This window comes from Xenopus laevis, chromosome 7S (assembly GCF_017654675.1).
Source record: "Xenopus laevis strain J_2021 chromosome 7S, Xenopus_laevis_v10.1, whole genome shotgun sequence".
In the NCBI taxonomy this organism is placed as follows: domain Eukaryota; kingdom Metazoa; phylum Chordata; class Amphibia; order Anura; family Pipidae; genus Xenopus; species Xenopus laevis.
Window position 1 is genome coordinate 88,152,306 of NC_054384.1, and position 20,294 is coordinate 88,172,599.

At 36.5% G+C, this 20,294-nt stretch overlaps 1 protein-coding gene across 9 annotated transcripts in view; it reads left to right on the forward strand.

Moving 5' to 3' along the window:
- LOC108697250 (calmodulin-binding transcription activator 1) overlaps window positions 1–20,294 on the forward strand; it is a 1,304,230-nt gene that overhangs the window by 670,520 nt on the left and 613,416 nt on the right. For all 9 annotated transcript variants that reach the window (XM_041571497.1, XM_041571493.1, XM_041571494.1 and 6 more), the window contains one exon: window positions 13,867–13,938. In XM_041571497.1, coding sequence (XP_041427431.1) covers window positions 13,867–13,938 — 72 coding nt within the window. The remainder of the gene's footprint in view (window positions 1–13,866; window positions 13,939–20,294) is intronic.

The window sequence follows — 20,294 nt, forward strand, 5'->3', positions numbered from 1 at the left end:
GAATCCCTCTGCCTAAGCAGTGTGGTACCTGAATCCAGAGATTTTGATTTCTCAGTATCCATTGTGTATTTGAAACATTAATTTCACTGGGAAGTCTGCATGTTAATATGCTTAATATGTCCCTCAGCTGAAAGCTATCAGGGCTTTGGCTGGAGTTTCCATTAAAGCTAACTAGTCACTATCTGGTAAGGTGCAGGTGTTCCTGGTCACAGGTTTGGTTCAGTTTTTGCATAAACTGTAGCATTGTGCAGCTTGAGCTGTAGTGGCCTCGGCTTTTGTGGGTGTTTTCTAGAACTGTAATTGGCTTGGGTCCCATTGCTTGCTTGTGTAGCAGTTGGCTGGGGCAACAGCATAGCTTACTGGTAGATGGCTTTAAGTCACATTGGTTGGTTCAGCAGCTTATCCTTGTGCTGTTGTATACCCAGTTTAGATTTGGTGGTTGGTGGAGCTACTGGGCAGTACCAGCATGGCTCTACAATGGTTACAATGATATGCTGATTTATGATAAACCAGAGTTGGTGTTCATTTAGTTAAGTCTTCATTATGTATTATTAGCATGGAGTTAGTGGATCTTGCACTGATCTCTGGTGTAGAGGTGACTCCAGTCAGCACTGGTTTGAGCTGCTTCCATTAAGATGCAGGACCAGGCTAATGTGGGCCAAGTCTTTTTAGGGCCACTTGCTATTGCTCAGGATCGTGTATTTCTCCAGCACTGGTGATAGATGCATTCAAGTTGTGTTTAGTTTCTGATCTGATTGATTTCCTGGTGGTTTCTAGGGTGTTTTAGTTCGGAGATGGCTATTGCCATCATTCTGGTTTCGTCCTAGGCACCTTTTTTTTTTGTTTTAACAGTTGCAGGATTTTTGTTCTTCCCCAGGTGGGGTTTTGTCAGATAAACATATTGCAGGTATCCCTCTAGTCACTGAGGGAACCTTTTTAAACAGAATGGGGCTCATTTATCAACACTGGGCAAATTTGCCCATGGGCAGTAACCTATAGCAACCAATCAGTGACTAGCTTTCTTCAGCCAGCTGCAGAAAAAGCAATAAATGCAAATATTTGATTGGTTGCCATGAGTTATTGCCCATGGGCAAATTTGCCCAGTGTTGATAAATGACCCTCAATATGTTTATTCTTAATCTGCAATGCTTGATCCTCGAGTACCGGTCTCTGTCATTTGTGGTTGATTTTGTAGCTCTTGTTAATCGTTTACCATGTCCTAGGACATGTTCTTGTGCCTTTTATCTACCCTTTTCAGGAGATATACATTTATCAGCTCCCCTGTTGGATGGATGTTATGCTGGCCTTTTCTCAGGGCCTCCTTAGCATCAGTTTGGTTTTTGCATTATGTTGGTTATTCCCACCCCTTGTTTTCGGTGCATGGCTTGGTAGATCCCATGTGTACTGACATGGAGGGACGTAGAAGAAATAGAGAATTTTACTTACCTACTTGACGTAAATTCCTTTTCTTCTAGTCCCGACATGTCAGTACAGGGTTTCCCATCCCAATTATTTATTTTGGTTACTGTACTGCTATGGCAAAAGTATAACTGTGGTGAGGAGGAGGTCATGTGGTCTTATAGGTCATGATTCATTTTGATTGGCTATGTTATAGGTCCTACCTCCAGGTCTGGGAGGGGCAATGCCCCCATGTGTACTGACATGTCGGGACTAGAAGAAAAGGAATTTACGTCAAGTAGGTAAGTAAAATTCTCTATTTCTCAACTAGCCTCATTGGCGCAGCACCCCTGGTCAAGACAAACACCTACTTGGATATATTTATAATTTATTTATATAATATATATGACCACTCTATATGAGATATTTTTCTCAAAAAGAAGTTCAGCTAAGCAGATACAATAATAGGAAACTGGTCAAAGTAGACTGGGGAGCAAACTTTTCATTTATAAACTACACAGTCAAACAACAACAAAAATTGACATAGTACATGAAATAGTGATATTCCCCCATTATATACCATGTACCTCTATGTGATGCATCTGGTGTGAGGAAAACCTCCCCATTTCTATTTTATTCTTAGAGGTTCTATATGGACCGAGGGAGTTTATCAGACACTTTAATAAAGAGGCTTCTATAGTTTCATCACTTCAGAGTGTATCTTCCTCACTGTATGATTTGCTCAGTCAGCTATTCATAGAACCAAGTACAAAATACACAAAGTCTGTTCTAAGAGAAGGAATCAGCAACATTGCATTGTGTGATGAAAATTACCTGTTTTTACTCAACTATAAGATTCATATAGCTTTATGAAGCACTCATTTAACTTGGCTTAAGAACCTACCAATATATTTATTTATGATATTTTTGAAGGATTAGATTATAATTGTCCTGTATTTTGCAAATATTTCAGTTCATCCCCTAATTTTTATTCTTATAGTTCTAATATATCCTACAACACTGTACAGAAAAACAGGGTAAACACACATGGGGGCCGATTCATCAAGAGTTGAATATCGAGGGTTAATTAACCCTCGATATTCGACTGGGAACTAAAATCGTTCGACTTCGAATATCGAAGTCGAACGATTTTGCGCAAATCCTGCGAACGATTAAATCCTTCGAATCGAACGATTCGAAGGATTTTAATCCAACGATCGAAGGAAAATCCTTCGATCAAAAAATCACAGGCAAGCCTATGGGGACCTTCCCCATAGGCTAACATTGACTTCGGTAGGTTTTATCTACCGAAGTAGGTGGTCGAAGTATTTTTTAAAGAGACAGTACTTCGATTATCGAATGGTCGAATAGTCGAACAATTTTTACTTCGAATCGTTCGAATTCGATCGAATTCGATCGAATTTAACCAATTCGATGGTCGAAGTACCCAAAAAATACTTCGAAATTCGAAGTTTTTTTAATTCTAATCCTTCACTCAAGCTTCATGAATCGGCCCCATAGTATGATAGAAGCAAAATATTTACCACTGAAGGAACAAGCAACATCAGGGGCTGTGTTTCTAAATGCTTACAATCAGATGTATGGAAGCTATACTAATGTTAATAGATCACAGTCACATATTATTTGGGTTTTGTTGCTTCCTTAGGCTCTTTTGATGAAAGCATTAAAATAGCACCTTTTGTACAAAAGCATAATGTTGTAAAACTACACACCAATTGTCCCTTATGCATCAAAGAATAAGCCTAATTGGAAATAATAGCAGCTATGATTAGTACTGGCACTGAACTAATTTCTTTCTGTTTTGTCTGTTTTATGCTCAGCATAAGAGCAGTTCGGCATATTTATGTAAAGAGGTTGCTACAAACTTGAATTCCTTGTAAAAATTTTAGTATTTATTGTTATTTCCCTTATCCCTCACATTGAGAAATCAGAAACAAAAGGAAGGGTATACTTTTCTTCCATGGGAATTGGCATTTTAAAGTAAACTAGGCAGCAATGCAGAAACATTTTCCTAGGTTAGATAAGCCACAGTAATCAATCAGCATTTTGCCTGTCCTAGTCTCGCTCCTTAAATGTAAACGCATATTATACATATATCTATGCTACTGGAGTTGGGCAAATAGTCCTATGATAAGGCATGACTAGGGATAGGCGTCAAAAAAAATTGTCACCCATAGGGGTAAATTTATCAAAGAGTGAAGTTCCGCCACTAGAGTGAAATTCCACAGCTCTCAATTCATTTCTATGGGAATTTGAAAGGCATATTTATCAATGGGTGAAAATGAAAGTTCACCCTTTGATAAATGCGCCTATAAAAATCCCACAGAAATGAATGGAGAGTGGCGGAATTTCACTCTAGTGGCGGAACTTCACTATTAACTTCACTTTTTGATAAATATACCCCATAGACTTTAATGCATTCAGCATTAACATTTTTGGCGAAGCGGGTCAAATTCACCCGTCCATATGCATGACCTGCCACGCATTAGGAAATTGTAGGAACTAGGAAGTATAGTAATAAATACTTATCTAGTAACCCATAGCAACCAATCAGAAGGAAGCATTTACCGATCAGCCATTTAAAAACAAATATCTGACTGGCTGCTTTAGGTTACTAGATTTTGGCAAATTTAAGACATTTTATTACATACATTTTTAAAAGTTGGGGATGGGTATATGCTAGTTGTTTACGCAATTTATTTGTTATGAGGACTTGACACCAGGCTAGAAATCAGGGTAATTGATAACAAGTCTTGTGAAAATGGATAAACAAGATGCCACCTTTTCCTTTTTCTTGCACAATATTTGCAAGATACAAGCCCAGACCCCCAAAGTAACGAAAAAAAAACTAATGAGATAAATCCTCCAGCATTTTGGCTGTTATCAAGGGGCTCTATTATTCCACATTTTTAAAGTGCTCTATTATTCTACATGTTTAAAGTACCTTGTTAGCAACTCTCTCATGTACTAAATACATGAACACTGCTATATTCCACTGACCCAGACAAAGTGAACCATCTTAAATAAGTAAAGCAGCCTTTTCTTTAAAATTCCCCTAAAATTACTCTAAACCATGGCCAGAATAAACATACATTTCTCCCTGCATTCAGATATTTATTTTCTGTATTACAGCCAGTTTAACTGCAGTTCTTTTAGTTACTTCCTTGTCTAGTGTAAAGCTCCACCCCTTTTCTGAGCACTCCTTTTCTATCCAACTATGAAGACCTCAAAGAAGTGCTTATTGGACATACTCACTGCCTCTGCTCCAATGGAAAACAATCAGGCATGCACAGTAGGCATATCTTTGAGGTCTTCATGGACGGAGAGAGAATGGTTGCTTATATAGCATAATGGGCGGGGCTTCACATTAAACAAGGAAGTAGTTAAAAGAGCTGCAGTTGAACTGGCTGTAATAGAGAAACAAAATAAATCTGAATGCAGGAAAAAGGGTTTCTGGGTGCTGTTTAGAACAATTAAGAGATAGAAAAAAATATATTTTTCTTTAAAGGGATTCTGTCATGATTTTTATGATGTACTTTTTATTTTTAAATTACACTGTTAACACTGCAACTAATTCACTCTACAATATAAAATGTAATTCCTGAACCAGCAAGTGTATTTTTTTAAGTTGTAATATTGGTGTGTAGGCAGCCATCTCAGGTCATTTTGCCTGGTCATGTGCTTTCAGAAAGAACCAGCACTCTAGGATGGAACTGCTTTCTGGCAGACTGTTGTTTCTCCTATAAGCACCTGAAAAAGAGCTAGTTGGCTCGAAACATGTTGTGCACTGTATGAATAAAATGAATCACTGAACTAATTTCTTGGTTCTCCAGAGTTCTATGTTCTAATTGAGTCTCCTACTCAATGTAACTGAATGTGTCTCAATGGGACCTGGCTTTTTCTATTGTGCTGTTCTTAGATCTACCAGGCAGCTGTTATCTTGTGTAAGGGAGCTGCTATTTTGTTACCTTTCCATTGTTCTGTTGTTAGGCTGCTGGGGGGGAAGGGAGTGGTAGATATCACTCCAACTTGCAGTACAGCAGTACAGCAGAAAAGAGTTACTGAAGTTTATCAGAGCACAAGTCACGTGACTGGTGGCAGCTGGGAAACTGACAATATGTCTAGCCCCATGTCAGCTTTCAAAATTAAATATAAAAAAAATGGATTTCAGTGCAGAATTCTGCTGGAGTAGCACTATTAACAGATTCATTTTGAAAAAACAACAACATTTTTTTTTTGTTAGGTTGCTGGGGGGGAAGGGAGGGGTAGATATCACTCCAACTTGCAGTACAGCAGAAAAGAGTTACTGAAGTTTATCAGAGCACAAGTCACATGACTGGTGGCAGCTGGGAAACATGGGAAACATGACTGGTGGCAGCTGGGAAACTGACAATATGTCTAGCCCCATGTCAGCTTTCAAAATTAAATATAAAAAAAAAATCTGTTTGCTCTTTTGAGAAATGGATTTCAGTGCAGAATTCTGCTGGAGTAGCACTATTAGCAGATTCATTTTGAAAAAAAAAATCATTTTTTCCCATGACAGTATCTTTAAGCTATTTGCACAAATGTAGAAAGTATGCACAGATGTGCCGATCACTGTGACATCATTAATGCAGGAGTTGCTACAAAAGTTCATGTGCTTCCCATGCCCTTCAAATACAGGCATTTACAGGAAGGCAGAACCACTACTTTTAAAAAGTACCCATTGTTTTTCTTTTTTTGTTTTTGTTAATTAGTTGGAATTGGCTCTCTGCATTCTAGTCTTAAATCCATGTTACCTGTTGTACCCAGATACAGTAATACACCCGCAAAAGTAACTGAAACATAAAAAACAAAATTGTGTTTTGTGCAAAAAGCATGACCTGTACATATATACATAAAAATCTCAGAATCTGTCCTCTATTGCTTTCCAAAAACAATTTAGGACATATTAAATATAACTATTTTTACTTTTTGGCAACCTCATCAGATTGAGATTTATGATATTCTGTTGTATCAGATGCAAAACATTTTAAAGGAGCGAAATGAATTTATGTATGTAAATGCGTCCTTCATGTTTTACCTTTGTGACTAATAGGAATATTGATAAATCCTGAAGTTGCAAAAATGCATATATATTAAGAATGAGGCCATGCTTGTTACTTCCTTATTGTGATCCATGGTTTGTAGCAGAAAGGTTTTATGAGTTTTTACTTTTTTTCTACTGGTAATTATTGTTTTGCTTTGGACATCAACAGCACTGACTTTTCTCTAAATAATCCCATAAAAGGCTAAAATAACTAGTTATTCATATAATAATAATAATAATAATAATAATAATAATAATAATAATAATAATAATAATAATAATAATAATAATATATGATTATTAGTAAAAAAATCATAATATTATTATTAATAATAAAAATAATAATATATATGATTATTAGTAAACATTTCAGAAATATTAGGGCTGTAAACAATAAATATATTAAATCTTTTATGATGCTGATACCATGCCTTATAAACCACACCAGCAAAGCAAGAAACTTTCTTGCATTGGAAAATGCATTGTTTTGCTTCATTGTAGTATTGTTGTATGCAAGAGGAGACAGCAGTCCTTTCTTTGCAATTGGGGGGACCAACCCACAGATTACTCTGTTGATTGGTGACTGCAATTGTCTTTACCAATGTACTTCTACTAATGTTCTAGAGATGTGTGAGCCCATTGGCACAAAAAAACTGGAAGAATATGTTGAAGACTGGCTGTTCTTCATTGTCATTTACAGCATATCTACTGTATATCAGGAGCATACTTTAAGTAATACAGTTGTCTGTCAAACAGGCATCATACAAACCAACTATAGAAAAAGTAAACATTTTTGTAGACAACACCAATGCAAAGACAGATGGTTAATACCAAAGTAATTCCGCATATGCATATATTTACAAAAATCATTTTCCTATCCATAAATAAGAAATATATCTTGTTACCAGGCCTATGCATAGTATAGGCACTGTTAAACAAAAACTTTGGGGAACACGTAATAAAATTTTCAAAGAGACCAAATTTGCACTCAAATGTGCATGTCGCAATGTAATATTTGTTTTATGGCATTGCAAACCTTAATTGTACTTTGCAAACTTTTAAGATGTGCTTGAAGGTGGTGTAAATTTTGGAGCAAATATAAAAAGTTTTCCATTAAAAAGTTTTATTGCATACATTCTAAAATTTACAATCCCTATCCTACTGTCGCGTGAGGGGCAAAGGCTTTGCAAAATGTTTGCAAAGGCAACATTGTTCGAACATTTAGGGGCAGATGTATCAAGGGTCGAATATCGAGGGTTAATTGACCCTCGATATTCGACTGCTGAATTAAAATCCTTCGACTTCGAATATCGAATTTTCCGAACATTCGAAGGATTTTAATCCATCGATCGAAGGATTATCCTTCGATCAGAAAAACCTTGGAAAGCCTATGGGGACCTTCCCCATAGGCTAACATTGGCCTCGGTAGGTTATAGGTGGCGAACTAGGGGGTCGAAGAAATTTTTAAAGAGACAGTACTTCGATTATCGAATGGTCGAATATTCGAACGATTCGAGTCGAAGGTCGTAGTCGAAGGTCGAAGTAGCCAATTCGATGGTTGAAGTAGCCAAAAAAACATTCGAAAATCGAATTTTTTTTCCTCTATTTTCCTCTATTCTTTCACTCAAGCTTAGTGAATGGGCCCTTATTCTAATTGCGAACAATTTTTCTGTTAGCGGCCTATATTATATTCCCCCCAATTGTGTTTTCTAGAGGTTATCTTTAAATTTCAAAATAGAATTGACAGATTATTAGTATCCTATCCTATCTAAGTCCAAGAGTAATTGATTTCAGTAGACTTAGGGGCAGATTTATCAAGGGTCGAATTTTGAAGTGGAAAAAACGTTGAAATTCGACCATCGAATTGCATACTTCGATATTCGAAGTAGAAGTCAAAGGATTTTTAACATCCTACGATCGTACTACGATTGTACTTCGAATCAAACGATTCGAATGGTCGAATAGTCGAAGTATTTTCACTTCGAATCTGAGTCTAATTTAGGCCTATTCGATGGCCGAAGTACCCAAAAAATAGTTCAAATTTGAAGTTTTTAACTTCAAAATTTCACTTCGACCCTTAGTAAATCTGCCCCTTAGTATAGTAAGTAAGTAAGTGTTTTGCTGGAGGCCTATTGCACACATATGCCAGTACACCTATAAATTATGACTGAGGTACAAGGCACAGTAAACAGCCCTATGGGTGCTAGAAACCCCTATTCATTCACTACAGATTTTCTATATGCTCTCTGAACACATGGAAAGTTTTGAAATTTGCACCTTGAGTGTGCAGTTAGTAAATGAGGCTACCTGTGTTATATAAAGCTGATGCTGAAATGTCCAATATTCTGGCCAGGTATATTTTATGTAGATGTCTTGTGTAATGCTTTTACATACGTATATATATCGGGGTTCTTAGCCTCAAGTAAGCCCTGCCCCATATAGTAAAGCCTACTAGTGATGGGCGAATTTCTCGTCAAAAAATTTGCTAATTTCCCTCAAAATTCGTGAAACTACGAAAAATTTGCCAAAACTCAAAAATGTATGCCTGCGTCAGTTTTGACGGCAGCGTTAAAGTCAATGGGCATCCAAATGTTTTTGACGGCGGCAAATTTTCGCAGGAGTTTTGCGAAATTAATCAAAACTTGGAAATTCACTGCAAATTTGCGCCAGGCGAATTTATTCACCCATCACTAAAGCCTACACATATTTTACAGATGTCAATAGACTGTCTGTGAGGTTTCTGCATTATTCATGTGCTTCCCAGGCCTTTCAAATAACATCAGTGATCCCCAACTCAGTCATGTACAGGGAGCCAGAACCCCTACTTTTATAAGAATACATTGTTTTTTGCTGGAAATCAATTTAGTGGTGTTGGCTCTCTGCGTTCTAGTCCTAGCTCTACATTACCTGTTGTACCCGGATACAGTAATACAAACACAAAAGTAGCTAACACATAATGCCCCATAGACTAAAGCCTACACATATTTCACAGAAGTCAGTAGCCTGTGCAGTTTCTGAATCATTGACGTACATGCAATTTTGGATTAAGCTGGCTTACTAAATGTTGAAGTATATAACGTAGATGTATGCACATTATCATTACTGAAATATATAACATTTCCCTTTCATGTCAAACTTTGTCATGGTCTTATTATTGGTATGCCATTTCCTTTCATGTAAAGAGATTAATTTCATAGGCCAGAGCCTACATATGGTGCCTAGCTCCTTTACATATTAATGCGCAGAATCACTCAGCCTGGAACACTTGCGTGACACTTTCACAACGACTGGATACGTGATGTATAGGGAAGGTGAATTAATGCTGCTGAGTTAATCCGAGACATTATCCTCATTTGAAGGATGGATTTTACTTGTGTTTTTAATATACAGTGTTGTATTCTTATTTTGCTTGATTTGTAAGAATTGTGAGAGCTGGCTGAACTGCTTTGACAAGCCCTCAAGGGGAAAAACAAATATAAGCATGTGGTTTGACTGCCCCAAACTCCCCATTCGAGAAAAAATTTTCTCTTGAGAATTCCTACTTCACAGACACAGTTATTTAAGAAATGTAAAAAGTACACAGTATAGAAATGTTAACACTTAGGGGGTTATTTACTAAACTCTGAATGCAAAAATCACAAAAAATGTGTGATTTTTTTATATATAAAATTGGACTTTTAAAAAATCATGAATTTTTCGGAATTTATTAAACCCTGTGGATGGAAAAGTTAGAATCTGAAATTCCGGCATCTCAGAACTGTCGAGGTTGCATATAAGTCAATGGGAGAAGTCCCAATGATTTTCTGATGTGTGCTGGGTTTCGTGCAATACCTTGACGTTTTCAGGTGAGAATTCCGAAAAAATCTTGAAAATCTGTTTTTTCCCCCCGCAAATTTTCGGGAAAATGTAATAATAAATAAGCGTAAAAAACCCGAGCAGATTTGATCGGAGTTTGTAGCTGAATATATTGAGATAAATTCGGACTTTGATAAATAACCCCCTTAAAGGTATAAACCTTTGTTAATCATGAGTTCACTTAAGGGCAGATTTATCAAAGGTCAAATTTCGAAGTGACGCCGACTTTAAAAAACAGATGCTGGCGTCAAAAACGGACGCCGGCATCAAAAACGAGACACCGTACCGTTTCGTACATTTTTCGCCCACAGCATTGCACTTGCTTTAATGCTATATCCTATAAATGTGTTATCTCAATAAAAAAGTATATGCCTACCCCCTTTTCTGATCCTTTGGTATGTGATCTACTTTTTCAAACGTGAACAAAAATCATATTTTAATGATCTTCTGCCCTAAAGAATGTTATTAGTTGAATATGTGATTTCATCCGTTTGCCAATAAAATAAAGCAAAGAAGAGAATAATAGCGAATATGTAGAATAGACAAAAAATATATATTTTAACATTTAGAGATAAAGGAAGCATCTTGTGCAAATAAATGTAAAGATAAGGCTGCATGAAGCCCAGCTGGAAGGAAATATTTACCCTGAGCTGAGCAATAGAATGTTGAATGCCAGATATGATTAATGATTTTTCTGTACAAAATTTGAAAAGCCAAGTTTGTTCAACTGCAAGTTTGATCTGGATTGCAAGTTGGAAATCTGTAGGGAAATTGAGCTGGAGAGGAGAAAGGGCAGCAGTTCAATAAGTTCTCTGCTTATGGTAAGAAATATATGTCTGCGTTATAAATTTGCGCTGCCACCTACATGCATTACTGAAGGTCATGAGTTTACTGTTGGACACCCTAGACATATCACTGTGGTTTAGGTAGAGCTGACAAAAGAGGTAAATCTATCAGTGGTATTTTTATTATCATTTAAAAAAATTGAACACTTTTAAAATGTTAAAAGCACATTTTTAATGCAAAATAATAATGTAAAAAATAATAATGCAAAAAATAATAATGCAAATTGCCTGTTCCTTATGATCTTTCCTTGTGTATGCCACCTATACTTTAAAAAGAAGCAGTGTTACCCTTTAATAAAACCATTTTTGAATTTAATTCCTGAGAATCACTATGGGGCCGATTCACTAACTTCGAGTGAAGGATTTGAAGTAAAAAAACTTCGAATTTCGAAGTGTTTTTTGGGCTACTTCGACCATCGAATGGGCTACTTCGACCTTCGAATCGAAGGACTATTCGACCATTTGATAGTCGAAGTACTGTCTCTTTTAAAAAAACTTCTACCCCCTAGTTCGCCATCTAAAACCTACCGAACTCAATGTTAGCCTATGGTGAAGGTCCCCATAGGCTTTCCTAAGTTTTTTTGATCGAAGGATATTCCTTCGATCGGTGGATTAAAATCCTTCGAATCAAACGATTCGAAGGATTTAATCGTTCGATCGAAGGAATAATCCTTTGATTGTTCGATCGTACTATCTGCGCTAAATCCTTCGACTTCGATATTCAAAGTCGAAGGATTTTAATTCCCAGTCGAATATCCAGGGTTAATTAACCCTCGATATTCGACCCTTGAATTGGCCCCTATGTATATTTGCCCTGGTTTATCTTAAAACAGAAAACTGCCATTATTATAAAACAAAACCCCTGTGATGTAATGAATGCGTAATACATTGTAACAAATAGTTTTATAATTTTGTTTTAGGTTTTTGAGAAATAAATGGTTAATGAGTGTGCGTCCTCAACCTAACATTTTTCCTGCTGAAAACAAATGTTTGTTAGGGCTCTTACTGACGAGCGGTTGTAGCTGCGCTCCCCTGCGTTTTGTTTTTTAGCGTTCAGCCGCAGGGGGCGCAGGAATAGACGCATTACGTTTTTTCCAATGGGGCTGTACTTACACAGGCGCGTGTAGGCGCCGAACGCAGGAAAAATGCAGCATGTTGCGTCTCAACCTGTGTTCGGCGCCTACATGCGCCTGTGTGTGTACAGCCCCATTGGAAAAACGGAACGCAGGGGAGCGCAGCTACAATCGCTCGTCAGTAAGAGCCCTTAGTGCAAGTTGCTGACTCATGCTGAAAGCAGCCAATTAGACCAGGTGAAATCTGTCTGTAAACCACAGCATGTGTGTTGTTGTTGATTACAGCTGCTTAAGAATGTTGGCTGACGCAAATCACAAATAAATCCTGAAATATATAAAGCTATATACAGTATGTTCCCCGTCATCGACTCATTTCTACAAACTTACTTTCGAAATAAATATGTTTATTTATGATAAATGAAACAAAGGCAGGGTAGAAAGGGGTATTTGCCCTGGGTCCCAAAGCAGTTTTGGTCTGAGCAATGATACATTTCTTCAAATTAGTGGGTATGAAATGGCTGCCTGAAAGCAAATTGTTTTTCTGAGGCAAAGTTATTATTTTTTAAATATAAATCTAAACCCTATGGCAATGGCAAAGCTGCCAAATAACATTCAGCACAAAAATACAATCAAGATCAATATATGCAAAGTAATACAAGCCATCAGGTTATTGTTATGCATTTCTAAACGTCACAGTTGCATGGTGGGTCCCATGGCAGTGCATTTAATTAGTTAATTTTATCATGGCAGCTACGTAACATTATGATGTGGCAAGCTTAATTTAATTTATTTTATATTCTCATAACCGAGGCATTACATGTTAGCATTAAACTAGATAAGGAAATGAGGCCGGCCTCAACTGGAAAGGTCAGATGTATGTCATTATAAGAACATATAACAATAATTATGACAATTACTAGACATTTGTGATTGAAAGAAAAACGAGAAGACAAAACAATTTGTATGGAAGACATTTTAAGATGTTTTAGTTCCAACATATTTGTGAAAGATTTGCTGTGGTGCCCAGTAACTTGATAATTCCTTGTGGCAGTAAATTTTTTTACATTTTAATAGAGATGGCCCACAAAAGTCCATCAATAACTATGTTTTATATCTACTGTAAAGTTTCCCACCCAACCAAAAATATTGTTTTAGGACATTTTAAATACAGTGCATACATATTTTTATAAAGACTGATCTAATATTGTATCATTATTATAAAAAATGAATATCAAATTTAGGGATGCACCGTATCCACTATTTTGGATGTGGCCAAACCACTGAATCCTTCGTGAAAAGATTCAGCCTAATACCGAACCAAATCCTAATTTGCATATGCAAATTTGGGGTGGGAAGGGAAAACCCTTTTTTTGTGACAAAAAGTCACGTGATTTCCCTCCCCGCCCATAATTTGCATATGCAAATTAGGATTCAGATTTGGTTTCGCTTTCCATAAGGATTCAGCCAAATCCGAATCCTACTGAAAAAGACCGAATCCTGGATTCAGTGCATCCATAATTGAATCAATTCATTGGTTACAGAACTAACTGAGATCATGCATCTTGCTTACATTATTTAACATGCTCTCTTTTGTTTGTTCTTCCAGTGTCTCTATGGCTGCTATGTCCACTCCTCCATCATACCAACTTTCCACAGGAGGTGTTATTGGCTTCTTCAGGTAAGGCTAATGGTTGACTTACTTTCTTCTCAATTTTGTTGGTAATTTTTGAAGACACTGGCATAAATATGTAGCTCAATGCCATAAGATAAAGATTAATTGATTCCAGGTTTTGATATGGTATTTAGGGTTTTTGATGTGGTTTTAGAACGGATGAAAGTTTAGCTTGGATTGGGACATTCCAGTATGATTACATCAGAATATGGGTCAATAATGACACTTCAAGTTGTGCTTAGTATTGTTGGTACTTTTAATTCCCCCTGTTGTAAACTATATCTCCCAGTGTAATTGAGCTGCCATGCACAGCCAAAGCATGTTGAAAGTTGTAACTTACAGCACCTAGACTAGTCGAGCTCCTGATTTCTTCTTGTCTTTACCATAATCAGGCATTTGAGTGTATATATATATATCCTTTAGCAATTTATGGTTGATAAGAATCCGTTTGGACTGTGATGATTTCTTGTACAAGTGCTCCACTGTAAGACAAAGCTACCAAAGTGGGGGACCCTATTTTAGATCTTTAAAAAATGCTTTTACAGTAAAACGTCTGTGTTGTTATGTTGGTTCATGCAGAAGGTCAGTATTATGATCAAACAAGCGTACTATCTTCTGAGAACTAAAACCCTGTTAAAAAAAATGTATGGGAGGCATTGTAGAATATGTTTATGTTAAAGGGATATCGTCATGGGAAAACATGTTTTTTTTTCTAAACACATCAGTTAATAGTGCTACTCCGGCAGACTTCTGCACTGAAATCCATTTCTCAAAAGAGCAAACAGATTTTATTATATTCAATTTTGAAATCTGACATGGGACTAGACATTTTGTCAATTTCCCAGCTGCCCCTGGTCATGTGACGTGTGCCTGCACTTTAGGAGAGAAATGCTTTCTGGCAGGCTGCTGTTTTTCCTTCTCAATGTACAGTAACTGAATGTGTCTCAGTGGGACATGGGTTTTTACTATTGATTGTTGTTCTTAGATATACCAGGCAGTTGTTATCTTGTGTTAGGGAGCTACTATCTGGTTACCTTCCCATTGTTCTTTTGTTTGGCTGCTGGGGGGGGAAAGGGAGGGGGGTAATATCACTCCAACTTGCAGTACAGCAGTAAAGAGTGATTGAAGTTTATCAGAGCACAAGTCACATGACTTGGGGCAGCTTGGAAATTGACAATATGTCTAGCCCCATGTCAGATTTCAAAATTGAATATAAAAAAATCTGTTTGCTCTTTTGAGAAATAGATTTCAGTGCAGAATTCTGCTGGACCAGCACTATTAACTGATTTTTTTTTCCCATGACAGTATCCCTTTAAAAATGGCCAAAAACTCACTGTAGAGACCATGCCTGCTATGAAATTTAAATTCTGATAAAGAATTTGCACTAGGCTTACCCACTTACTAATAACCGAACCAGTTGGTTACAGCTGTGGTTGTGATGCTACATATTAAAAACCCATAAAGTTCTATACTGAGTGTTCTGGTTCTCTTATTAAAGAGACTATGTGCCTTATTTGAAAATAAAGTTTATCCTTCATTTAGGTATAAAACAAACTGTGGATTAGTTGATCATACTGCTTACCTGGTATGCAAGCAGTGTGTTTATAACAGTAAGTAATAACAAGAGTGCAATGAGTATATGTAGTGTTTATCTATAGAGAATGTCTCAAATGGCAGCTAGCTAAATGGCACCAGCAGTATGTTTTGTATTGTAAACACAGAAAAAACTTGGGTTAATAGCAATAATGTTATGTTTAGGATTTTGGATTACTATGGAATGTTTGCAGTAAATCCAGGTCCCTTACATATTACTGTATCTGTACTACAATATTCGATGCCTTTGTGCTTTTCTTTTGAAAGGAAATTAAATGGGTGGTAAACTTATTTCTAGGGCCCATGCTTCCTATATGCTCCATTAAGGGTGTAGACTAGTATGATGCAGTATAATGGCTAAAAAATACTCTCTAATCTAATTTAAAAAGGCAAGTAATACCAAAAACAAAGGCTTAATTAGATTTAAAAAATTAATTTTAATCAGTATTAGTTTTGATATCTTTCGTATCAATGTCATGCTTTTAGTGAGCAGCTACATAGGGGGAAAGTTGCAAAAAGTTTTTATAGGAATTTTTCCTGCTATGATATGAGTTATTTATGTTATGCAATCGTAACAACAGTTCATTTTTTCAAACCCATTTTAGACACATTATATTGTATTATAGCCCTCAGTTGATGAGAGCAGGGTTGTTACAACAGAAACACAGGGGACAGCAATTGCTGGTGAGTTATGTAAGTCTTTAAAGAGATGTGTTTTATGCTAAGCAGATACATTTCTGGAGCACTGGAACAATATAACAATATAATAAAATGGCTACTGTGGATTTGACCTATAATAGGTTGAATTTGTCAATTAGCAAACATTACAAAAAAATATCTTTATTTTTGGTAATACTTGTACTTTCCTTTACTGCCTGTCTGATATTCTTAGTGACTATGCTCTGTCTGATAAAATAAATACCTTAAAAGGGGTTTCTGCTTGTTAGTAAATGTTCTTTGCTAAGGTTTCTTTCTTATAGATAGAATTTGATCACATATTTGTTTTATCAAGCGCCATGCTTTGTATTAGAGATGTAATGCAGAAGCAAATGGTTGTAGTGAAAGCTTTAACATGAGCAAACTCAAGATGAGCAGTATGCTAGAGGCACACAGTCTCACTCTCTCACTTTTGAGGAATCTTAATATAAAATTCAAAGAAATCTGTATAATATAAAATTCAATAAAAATCTGCACATGATTCAGATATTATAGTATTTGTATCACTTTGATGGATCAAATGTTTCAACATATAGGTGTGTGCATAGTGGTGATATATAGATACTGTAGATAAATAGTTAGATATACAGACAGACAGATGATAGGTAGATAGATGATAGATAAATAGATAGATAGATAGATAGATAGATAGATAGATAGATAGATAGATAGATAGATAGATAGATGATAGATAGATGATAGATAGATAGATAGATAGATAGATAGATAGACACATATATATATAATGTAGGTAAATAGATAAAAACTGTACATACATAGATATGTAGATAGATACTGTAGATATATGATCTACATCTGTATAGGTACAACTACAAATAAGATATCCTTGGTATACATATATCTGTGGTGTATACTAAAATACAGCAACCACCCATTAAGGATCAATACGAAAGAATGAAGCAGACAAGAGATTACATGATCTGCATTTGGTGGGGGTGGATAACTCTCCTGGTAAAGGGAGGGTTACTTTCCCTTCTGCAGTAATCATGCCCTACTGTGATGGTCTTATTATTATTGTTCCACACTATTATTGTACTGTGTAAAATAGAACCCACTGTAACAGCAGAAACACCCCATCTGTACTCAGCTCTGAGCATGTTCTAGTCCGGTGATCCCCAGCCAGTGAGTTGTGAGCAACATGTTGCTCACCAACCCAATGGATGTTGCTCCCAGTGGCATCAAAGCAGGAGCTTATTTTTTAATTTCTGGCTTGGGGGGAAGTTTTGGCTGCATAAAAACCAGGTGTATAGCCAGAAACAGTGGCATAACTATAGTTGAAACAGAGAGCTTGGGAACAAGGGGATCCAGACCTCAGGTTCTGCTTCCTTTAAAGCTGCTCTGCTCCCTGCCCACAGTGGCACACACACACACTTACACAAGTGTGCTGGTGTTACTGTGCATGCTGGATACCAGGGATCGTATGAGGATTATTTTCGCGTGGGGGGGGGGCCAACGCCAACTTGGCTAGCCAGATAGAGCCAGATAGAGCCTCCTGTGGGCTGCCAGTCAACACAGGGCTATCAAATAGCCCCTTTCTGGCACTACAGGAACTGTTTTTATGCCTGTGTTGCTTCCCAACTCTTTCTACATTTGAATGTGGCTCACTGGTAAAAGATTGGGGACCCCTGTCCTTGTCAATGACAAGATTTCGTTTTCTACTCTCCAGCCAGGGTTGGACTGGGGGGCCTGGGGCCCTCCCCCACAAGAGCCAGGGGCCCACCAGGTTTTTTCCCGGTGTCCCGGCGGCCCAGTTCAAATGCTTTTCAATGCTTTTTACAGCCATCTTAGATTTCCAGATTAATAAATAACTCTTTGTGATATAAAAAGTTTTTTCATAAAAACAAAGTGTTTTGAAACCAAAGAACTTTTTTAAGTTGTTGCTCATGGATTTCATCATACACATAAGCCCTTTTATGTTCTTTAAATGAATGGATCAGCTTAAGGAAAGTTAAAGGATCAGCCCTTTGATCGACTCTAGACTTGAGTTTGTGATTTCACAGTATAAAGAATACCAAACAATAGTAGTGTTTTTCTGTTGTATACAGTTACTGATCTGAAATTCTATTCTCGGCATTACAATCCAGCAGCATAACTTTGGCATTGTAATTTGTTACACTTTTGTGTGCTATATCTCACTAAATTCATCTCCACACCTCAGTGCTACCAGCAAGGAAAAATGCACTCAAACCTAAATGGAAAATGTAAAATCACAAAAGAGAAAAGTTAATGGGCACAACCAGTATTATTGTACCCAATCCCACAGACGCTGAGAAATCTGTTATATCAGCCGAACTGAAGTCACAAGAGTGTAATGTAGCTTCTACTTGTATAGTATGGTATTTGCAGAAAATGCCACTGCGTTTTAGTCGGTGGCCTTCACATGTACTTTGAATAAGGAAATCTAATTTGACAGGCGATAAAAAAAAAAAAAATTGGTAGATCCTCAAGAAATCACTTTACTGTCTTACTAGAAAATATGTTTATCTAGTTATTAATTAATTTAATATTTCTAAGGCAGCAGTGAATATGGTAGGGTTGTTTGGTTTGTTCCTAGACAGAAATGTTCAGCACTGTCTAGAATGCCATCTATGGTTGGAATATTTATTTGTACTTATTTTATTTCACAAGGCATGATCTATTATCAGGAACTTTATATTTATATTCAATAGCATTAGCACATGGTGCTAAAAATTACAGAATTTTCTTTTATTGAAAAAACCCTGCCCCTAGTTTTTCTAATAATAGATGTTTACCTGTGCTACTTTCCTGTGCATTGCAGATGCTTTAGTTGACTCTGATCCATTCATTTATAGACAATGCAATATATTTCCATTGTTAAATGGAACCAATGCAGTTGCCTGTTGTAACCAATCAACAACCTGTGCATAAGCCCTCTGTATAAACAAACCCCCCTTTGCCTAACCAATGCCGTTTTTAAGCTTTAAATAAAAAACAGCTCATAATATAGAGATTTCTTACTGAACTACATGACTTACTAACAAAATAGCAAGAATGGCCTATTGCATATTGCATTTTATTGTCAAAGTCTATCCAAGGTCAACTATTTTTTAACATATTGATGTCAATCTCCCTTGAAAATTCATGTCTATGTATGCTCATCACTGCTCAACATATCAGAATTTTAAAAATGCCCTGATTTTATAAGGGGAAAAGCATGCAATTTGAGGAACTAATGGATAAGTATATTATCATAGATAAATGACAGCAAGTAAACATGCCAATAAATGGCTATACTAGTCCTGAATAATGGGCAAATAAAACAAGATTTCCAATAGAAGTCATTTAAGCTGTTAGCTGCAAATGATTATTAGGTGCCCCGTAACAGGTTTCTTTTGTGTTTCAACCTACGCTAAATATTAGTATGGTGGAGATTTTTTATGAGCTGATTCATCTGTATCTTGTTTTCATAATCAGAAGAGAAATGTCTTCATTTGTGTGTTTTTTATTTATTTATTTGTTTGCCGTAGGAAGATAATTTTCCTATCAGAATGAACTTTTATGAGACATTTGCTTCAGATGATTTTTTTTCTACAAATTATTCAATAAATCATTGTTGCAAACAAACAGTCGTATGCCTTTCAAAAGGCAGAAAAGGAAGGAAAAGACTTCTGGACTTTTCATTGATAACACATTAAGGGAACACAAACTACATTTAATAACAGATGAAGCATCAGATAGCATCAGTTAAATGCCACCTCAAAACTTTGCCCTCAAAATTGTAACTCAGTTTACAGGTTGTTCTCAGCCTTATGTCACTGCTTCTCTTTGACATTCTTGTTATCTTTTTCCAAAGTTTTTGTCTGTTTTAATTTTGTGGGAATTCTGACATTGTTTATGGGATTGATGGGTTGTTGTACAGTGTTAATAGGATACATAGGCAAATAAATGTCACATATCTTGTGGCCTTAAAAAAAGACATTCTCCTTTGTATGCAAAGCAGAAGGAATTCTGGGAATAAGCCCAGGAATATTCCTAAAATTTCCATTTTCCTTTGAGATTGACCCTTCACT